Source organism: Solanum verrucosum, unplaced genomic scaffold, assembly GCF_900185275.1.
Source record: "Solanum verrucosum unplaced genomic scaffold, falcon-dt-bn FXZP01000183.1, whole genome shotgun sequence".
Taxonomy (NCBI): Eukaryota; Viridiplantae; Streptophyta; class Magnoliopsida; order Solanales; family Solanaceae; genus Solanum; species Solanum verrucosum.
In genome coordinates this window covers 2176831-2185605 of record NW_026020430.1, presented here as the reverse complement: position 1 = coordinate 2185605, position 8775 = coordinate 2176831, and the positions used below count along the sequence as shown (strand labels likewise).

The 8775-nt window shown below is 36.1% G+C and overlaps 2 protein-coding genes across 2 annotated transcripts; both read right to left on the bottom strand.

Annotated features, from left to right (window-relative positions):
* Nucleotides 1-1909: 1909 nt before the first annotated feature.
* On the bottom strand, nt 1910-5485 carry LOC125807496 (ABC transporter F family member 1-like). The gene is made up of 6 exons (XM_049487221.1): nt 5329-5485; nt 5009-5239; nt 4000-4073; nt 3712-3922; nt 3381-3615; nt 1910-3016 (listed from the first exon to the last, which is right to left on the bottom strand). The coding sequence occupies exons 2-6, from the start codon at nt 5237-5239 to the stop codon at nt 1956-1958; spliced, it is 1812 nt and encodes a 603-aa protein (XP_049343178.1). The 5' UTR covers nt 5329-5485; the 3' UTR covers nt 1910-1955.
* A 1410-nt stretch (nt 5486-6895) lies between these two features.
* On the bottom strand, nt 6896-8314 carry LOC125807511 (heavy metal-associated isoprenylated plant protein 3). Its single transcript, XM_049487236.1, has 5 exons — nt 8306-8314; nt 8036-8207; nt 7603-7817; nt 7297-7384; nt 6896-7209 (listed from the first exon to the last, which is right to left on the bottom strand). Exons 1-5 carry the CDS (start codon nt 8312-8314, stop codon nt 6896-6898), a joined length of 798 nt encoding a protein of 265 aa, XP_049343193.1.
* Nucleotides 8315-8775: the final 461 nt, after the last annotated feature.

The following is an 8775-nucleotide window of genomic DNA, read 5'->3' as shown; positions in this document are numbered from 1 at the left end:
GTAATTAGGGACAGAGAAAACATATTCAAAGAGTGATTTAGTAAAATTGTCCTTCTATTTATAGTTTCTTAAGAAGTGTGCAAAGTCAATAGTGGACAAATATTAATGAATAGAGGGAGTATTATTTTGATGATTCAAATGTGGCAGTCTCAATATAGCGGTGTGGTCTCGAATAAAATTTTCTTTTGTAGATTTATGTGATTTTTGTTTTGATTACAAAAAGTACTTCTTTGCTCATTTGCAGCACCTCAACTCGAATTTCTGTTATAGGAATGAGTGGGGTGACGAGAGCTAAAGCCAAGATTTCTTGCTACGCTATAGATGTTCATACAATTCTTGTGAATTTAATTTGGTTGTTTTTGAATTCAGTCTCTCGTTAGATCTTCATTGAAGGATTGTCCACCTTCTCAAGCCTCTCTATGAAAGTTACAACGGATGACTTCCATTACTAAATGAAAGAACTTTCAAACTAGTTGATAGTTGTTTCTTGATTGCACCCCACAATGAGTTCTAATTTACTAAATCACATGTTTCTGCTTTTGGAACATGTAGAGTTTTTTCATACATTTTATCTAACTATGATATTTTCATAGCATTTCGATCTTTTTAGGATGTATTGTAGAAGTAGTTTTCATGGTTACAAGTTGGTTATTTCAACGTACCATCTTAATCAGAACACTAAGTTTGAAGCTTGTCATTTTGCAATGAAAGCTATGTCAGTCCTTCTCACGCTATCTTTCATTCTTTCCATTCCCAAAATACAAAATCATTTTTTTCCAAATTCAATACTTCTTCGTTCCTTGCCGGTGGCTCTGTTCCCTTTATTTGTGCTGTTGTGCAGTTCATATTTTGTAGGAGTACAACTTTTCATTAAAAATAATTCCTCGTTCTTATTAAAAAAAGATATTCCTTAATATTTATCATTTCACAAAAATCAATACATAAATAATATTTTTTTTCCTGTTCTAGTCTAGAAAGTTATTAGCCTTGAAATTATGCATTTGACCAACTAAAGAAAACTAAATACTACTAATTAATTTATGTTCATTAGTCAAATTAATTAATCAAAATAAACTAATTTATGTTCATTTATTAAAAAATTGATTTCAAGAAAACACTTAAATAAGAGTGTAATGGTAAAGTTACCTAAGTTTCAGTGATGACAACTAAATAGAAACTAAAGGAGTACTAATTATGTATTAATTTTACTAAATTAATTCTTATAATTATACTTTCAAATTCTTAAATCCAAAAGATTGTTCATTTGGTTTCAATTTATTTGTCCTTCGGTGACTCGACACTACTTAAAGAAAATATTTACTTTTTTCAAAATAAGTGGTAATATTTTAGTTTGGGAATATTTTTCATCTTCTATTTGTCTAGTGGTTTCTGAGTAAGAAGAGAAAATTTTTCTCATAGTGTAGAAATCTATCCAAAATGTCTCCATGGGCTGGTGCAAGAATATTCAGCAGAGGCAACATATATATATATATATATATATATACTATGACGAAGTGTCATTACAGGTAAACATATGTTGAAAACACCACTTCAATGACATGCTTGGCAAACATATGTAGTAAACTTAAAATGAAAAGGTAAATCCATAACAGCAGTGAAATCCTAAATTCTTAAGAACAACATAGATAACAACAAGTGGTGGTATTTATGTAATGCATCAAGCTGACTGCTGCTAGCCCGCTACTTCTCTCGCTTCATGAACTATGATAATGGAGAAAGGCCAGAATAAATTGGACCGCGAAAACATTGCACCAAATAAAACAGCACAGTCCAGTCATATGGCATACAAAACTAGGCATGGTGTAACTAAAACTGTAGTTACTGCTGGCCTGCTGCTGCTGATGTTGACCAATTTCTCTTCGGACTAAACGTCTAGCCAGGAGAAGCAGTCATATTATGACTTCCTAGTAGTACTAAAACTTGGAACATCTGCTTCACTCATCACCCAATCCGGCCCTCGCCTTCAAATGTAGCTTGAAGTCCATAATGTCACCCTCCCACCGTGTCACAGTTTGATTTTCACATACCCATATCTCATGGGCAACCTGGTTTATGAGCCTGAAATCATGACTAACAAGAACCATGCCACCGTCCCATTCATTCAAAGCCTCGGCAAGTGAGTCAATTGTCTCAATATCAAGATGGTTGGTTGGCTCATCGAGAAGCAGCATGTGAGGTTGCCTAAAAGCTAACCACGCAAATATTACCCGGCTACGTTGACCGTCTGACAAGTTTTTCATAGGCATGACTTGAGCTTTACCAGTAAGGCCAAACCTCCCAATTGATGCCCTCATTTTCTCCTCCTCGTTCCCTTGATACTCTTTTATCATGAATTGAAGAGCAGATAATTCCATGTCAAGCTTCTCAGCCAAGTGCTGGTGGAACTGTGCAATCCGAAGGTGATTATGCCGCCTAACCATGCCATCAAGGGGAACCAACTCCCCTGTCATCAGCTTAAGTAGCGTGCTCTTTCCAGCTCCATTAGGTCCCACCAGTGCTACCCTTGAATCAAGGTCTACACCAAAATCTAGGTTCTTATAAATGAGATTATCGGGTGTGTAGCCAAATGTCACTTCCACAAACTGCAGAACAGGAGGGGGGAGTTTGCCAACATTAGGAAAACGGAAGACCAGAACCTTGTCCTTTGCCACCTTCTCTGTAAGCCCTCCACGCTCCATCTTAGCCAGTGTTTTCTCTTTACTTTGTGCTTGACGGGCTAGTTTGGCAGATCCATGTCCAAAACGAGCAATGTACTCCTTCATTGAAGCAATCTGCTCCTGTTCCCATCTGTACTGTTTCATCTGATTTTCTTCCAACTCCTCACGGGTTTGGACATATTGGTCATAATTACCGGTGTAGAGCTTCAACTTCTTATTTTGCATATGAATGATGTTAGTACACACACCATTTAGAAAGTCTTGCGAGTGTGAAACAACAACCAGAATACGGTCAAACTTCTTCAAGGTTTCTTCTAACCACACGCAAGCCTCTAGGTCTGTATTCAGGAAAAGAATATCATAAGCATGTCAAATCTACAAATCTGTGATTGAAAAATTCAGCAAACCTTCCATTAGATCCATTAGTATGAACAAACGACAATATACTATGTTATCCCTGTATTTCCTTTCTGTTAGGAGGGAACTTCGCGTCACTACTTAGTAGAGGGAAACAGTCGCAGAAAGACACACCGGGAGAAATGCTGTAACCAGAGCGAAATAACATGTCTAAGGTCCCGTATTAAATTCTATAACGTCAGTTCTCATTATATTCATTTGTCCAGAATGTAATTAAAAATGTCTCCAACCAAGCATGTCGCAACACAATATCTTAAATACTAGAAAAATGCATAAGAAGATTACCTAGATGATTGGTGGGTTCATCAAGCAGCAAAATGGTCGGATTCATAAACAGGGCACGAGCAAGAGCAATTCTCATCCTCCATCCACCGGAAAAATCTCGTGTTTTTTGTTCTTGCATTTTCTTGTTAAATCCAAGACCAAACAGGATTTCAGCTGCACGCTTCTCAGCAGTTGATGCATCCAAAGCTTCCAAACGCTCATAGATGCGTTCAAGTTGCTCTCCACCACCATCATCCTAAGGATAGACACAAAACGAGTCGTCACATTCGCCCAAAAAGAGAAGACCAAGCCTATGGAATACATTGCCAGTTTATTATTCAGGGCACAATACCTGTGCAGCCAAGACTTCAACTTCTTTCTCCAATCTCAACCTCTCTTCATCGCAACTAATAACAGCTTGAAGTGAGGACATGTCAGACGCTTCAATCTCCCGCGTTAGATGAAAGATATCCATATGATCTGGGATGGGAAGTTCACGACATCCTATAGCAGAAAGAAGAGTAGACTTCCCACAGCCATTAAGCCCAAGCAAACCATAACGTCTGTGCAATTAATATCCCAGGATATGACCATCAGCTTTACTAAGGAAACAGTAACACAAAGAGATAACACACCTTACCTTCCATAGTTAAGCTCCAGTTCAGAATCAACTATAAGATCATGTCCGTGAAAAGTAAGTGATAACGATTCTATCTGCAAACAAAGAATACCAGAATTAATATAACTGTGAGTCTTGCATGAAAGAAAACTTCCTCTAGGTAATAATCTTTTTTTTAGTTACCGTAAGTCCAAAGCCATAAACAAGGGTGCTTCTTGTTCATGAGTAATAATAGCCATATGCAACTTCACCAATCAAGACCCTTGTTCCTAACTAAGTGAATATGGGATAGCTTCAGCCTTCAGCTATTGACTGATTCTTTTTAATCGAGAAATCTCTGAGGGCTAGTGACACATGGTTTAAGACCGTTACACGCAGCTAACCCACACATGTGGTTTGCCCTCTTACCACTAGACCAAAGCCCCACGGTTATAGACTGATTAACGTACCAAGATTTGGAATATCACACTATGCACAAAAACACCCAAGTGATTGTTCTAGTGCAAAGGAGATCAAGGAAGTGAACAATCAAAGGATCATAGGTGTCATAAGTTAGCAATGACGAATAACTAGAGGAGATAAACCCAAGACTAAAAAAATCATTTATTTAAGCATTTAGAGAGTGTATTGCAAAAAACATCCAAGACCAGACTATTGATGTGTTCATAATTTAGCTTGTTGAGATATTTGGGTATTTTAGCCAGTCTTGCACCTCATTTTTTTCAAAATTTAGTATGTTATTCTAAATACTTTTTTTCATAACAGTATCTGTTTAGATTTATGGTTCAAATATTCTAATGGGCAATAATATGACAATTTCTACAAAATTCAAGACAAAATGTTGCTAACTTGATTGAAATGATTTCCACTTATATATTTTCAATTCCAAGTCATTATACTTTGGAAATACTCTCAATTCCTAAATAGTTAAGCACAAGTTTTCCCCCTATGAATCAAACTAGATTTTCCGGCGCTTAACAAGGTAATAAATCCAACCGTTCAATTCCAGAAAAACCAAAAAAGAACTAACCCGAATATCTCTGGAAAGTGGATGTGAACATAAAACACCGGTACAAGTCCGATCAGACAACTGAATATCTCCTACCCCATTCGTTAATTCATCGACATCATTACTCTCCGGCGGAGTAGCTGTTGCAGCCGCTGCCGCCTTCATCACCGCCGCCTTAGACTTCCCTCCTCTCTTCGCAGCTGCTGCTGCCTTCTTCTGCGCCTCTCTCTTCTTACTCGCATCCGACACCATCTATCAATTTTCAGAAGAAAAAAAAAACTTTCCGATCAGAAAGCAAAAACTACAATAATATGTAATTCAATCGAAAAAAAAAAAGTTACCTTGAAAAAGTATATGTTAATCAGAAGATTTTGCAATAATCAGATGTGTATTAATCTTCTTTTTTTCTGTGATTCTAGTTCTGAGGATGAGGATTTTGAGGGTAAAAGAAGATGTTTTTGGATGAATATTTATAAGAAGAGTGTGGGAAGAAGATGATACACGTGTCAGTTTTACTGTTGAAGTTCAGGAGAATTTGATCGGTGATGTTTAGAATTGCGAATTCTCTTCTTATTTAAGTTGCGTAAATTGACTAGGAACTGAAAATGTCACACTGATTATTTGTCATATGAGAAAAATGCCACGTCGATAAAAGTTAAGTATTAAATAGCTAACTAAATTCAGGTAATTGAGACTAGTATCGATAATTTAGGAGGATTGCAAATTTAAAATGGTCTTTGGGTTTTCTGCTCTTTTTTTATTTGGTTCGTATTATTTTCCATTTTTCTACTGTTTCTTAGCAAAATATATAGGCAGTGTAAGTGTTCAGCAAAAACACATAATCAATCATGTTGGAAATATAATTCAAATGGATTCAATAACTGATGTTTTCGCCAATTGTAATTTGTATATCATTTATTTTTTATATCTAGAAATGATTATTTTTTATTCCATGTAAAACAAAAAGGGAAAACTAAAATTTTATCTCAATTTTATTTTGTGTTTTTATTTTTGACTAGATACAAAATGTAAGAACATGTCATGTCAGTAATGGAAAAAATGAGAATGCTTGGATTAAATTTTTTAAAATAAGAAAATGTGATCAAATATATTTGTTGAGAAAATAGGTTCCAACAATTTTTTCCAAGTGTTGAAAATTAACTGCAACAATTGAAAAGACTGCACAAAAATAGGCCAAGGAAAGTGGGAATAGAGCGTCAGTCTGTCTGTCTGCATCTCAGTCTCCCCTGTTTTTGTCTACACATAAGCAATTGCCTCCACTCCAAAAAGAGATTTCTTGCATAAACTTGTCTCAACCAGGGTTATCTTTTTCTCTTTGCACTTTTCAGGAACGTAACATTAGGTGTAATAACTCCAACTAATTGATGGTTGCAATGATAGTTATAGTCCCTTCTCTTGTCTCTTGATAATAAAAATATATTTGTTTTTATGTGCGGTTACATGGACTTGACGGTGCAATCTAACATAAAAATTGTGAAATTTAAAATAAAATAGTACTATTTGAAAAAAATAAATAGATTATAAATGATATTTGAAAATTGAAATTGTGGTTAGACCTGGTTTTTGAAAATGGGAATCCTACTTTAATTTGTATTAATCATAGCATGGAAAAGGAACTAATCACTCGCCTTCTACCAAATGAATGAACCAATGTCACCATAAGTAGACAATAGAACAGTAGAAAATGAAGTACTCCATATATTTAACATAAATATAAAAATATTTCTCCTACTAACCTCATTACCTCAGTAACATTCACTAATGTTCTTACAAAAGTTTTACTAGCAAAAAGGGAATGAAACTGTTCATAATTAAGCCAATTCAACAATAATGATATCCAATCTTCCTATTTTTTATTTACAATTCTCATCTACATTTTTCTAAACATCACATAATACTGCAAGCATTGGCATTTTCATCACTGAAAAGCTGAGTAGCATGAAATGCAGTTGCATCCAGCTCCGGATACTCATATTGTTCCTTCTTCTCGCCACCGCCTTGCCCATCCTTCCCTTTTTCGTTGCCCTTCCCTCCTCCTCCGCCCCCGCCTTCTTTCTTCTCTCCCCCTTCCTTCTTTGGCGGGACAATTTGGACATCTTTCTTCAGCTGCTTCTTCAGTACCTCCACCAGTTCCTTCATGTCCATTGAACCAATCACTGTCACCAATTCCTTTTCCTGATCAATTTTCATCTCCTTGTAACCTGCATTGGCCGTGAACATTCCATTCAGGATAACTAACTATAGTTAAAATGGACAGCATAAGAAGAATGTTGATTAATCAATCTCACCTTTGTTCTTAGTGATAGCTTTTTGAATCTTCTGGATGCATCCTTCGCAATGTAGATGCAACTTCAGTATCACAGTGGTTACCGGAGGCTACATGGATAATTAATCAGTAAGTAATATTCATAAGAAAACCACCATTTAATTTGCACACGTAAAATTTGAATAAATCCTTAATATAAGGCTCCCCATAAAAGGCTAAACTGCGCCAAATGCATTAAAAGACAAAAAGAAAAAAACAGAATGAAAACGACGTACACAGATTTGTGCGGAATAGTGAACAGAGAATATGCAGCGAGGAGGAGCATTACCTCTTTCTCTTTGGTTTTCTTGTCGTCTCCTTTGGTACTCTTTGGTTCATTTTCATTCTGCTTCTTCTCTTTCTTACAATCCTTTGGTAAAGGAGAGATAAGTTGTACAGCCCTGTTCATCTTTCGCTCCACCTTCACCTTTAGCTTCAACGCATCCACTTCTCCGATTGCCGTCACCTTATTGGTTTCGCTATCAGAGATCACCTTCTCCACGCCTTTTTCAGCCGTAACAGACCAGAAATTAGGAAAATCAGAGACAAGGAAACGAACGGATTGGATGAAAACAGAGCAACATTCACAATAATCTGTCTAAAATCTAACTTGGAAGCAAAAAGAAGGAACAAAACAGAGCAACATTCACAGTAATCTGTCTAAAATCTAACTTGGAAGCAATAAGAAGGAACAAAACAGAGCAACATACAATGATTTTTACCTTCAAAGCTTCGAACGACTTTGAGAATCTTACGGACGCAACCTTCGCAATGGAACTCCACTTTCAAAACCACATTTCGGTTGTTCTGTTCATTCTTTCCTCCTTCCTTCTTCTCCTGGTGCTGTTCTTCGCTCTTCGTCTCGCCTTCAATATTCTTGCTGCTGCTCTTATTCTGCAAACCTCACACAATGACAGTTAGCCTTATCAAATCATGGATACAAAATAATGAGAGAAATTATCAAAATGGAGAATCAATTTTCAAATCCTTACCTTCCCCATTGTATTCCACCAAAATTACTCCTGAAACAGAGAAAGGGTTGAAGTGTATTTATGGGGGGGCTAGGTAGCCTGAGGAAGAAAGGGCGTAGTTGTACGGGATGATAGTGGATAAGTGGAACGGCCATGTACGGAGAGGTCATAGGTAGCCACGTTGGCATATATATTCATATTATATTGATCATATATTTTCAGTTTATAACAAACTCAAAGGGATCAAAAGAATTTAAAGACAATTACTTCAAAAATTATTTTTACTATAATAAATGAAATTAGTAACACTAAAATAAGATAACTTACTTGTAAATTGGACATCTTTTTTCCAAATTGCAGTAGGGGAAGCAAATGGTGGAGGGTGTAGCAAGTTCGTCAAGAAAGTGAAAGATGAAATAATCAATCAACGATGAAAAAAAAAGAAATAATCAATCAACCGATTATGAATAATTAAAAATTCTCCAGTAATT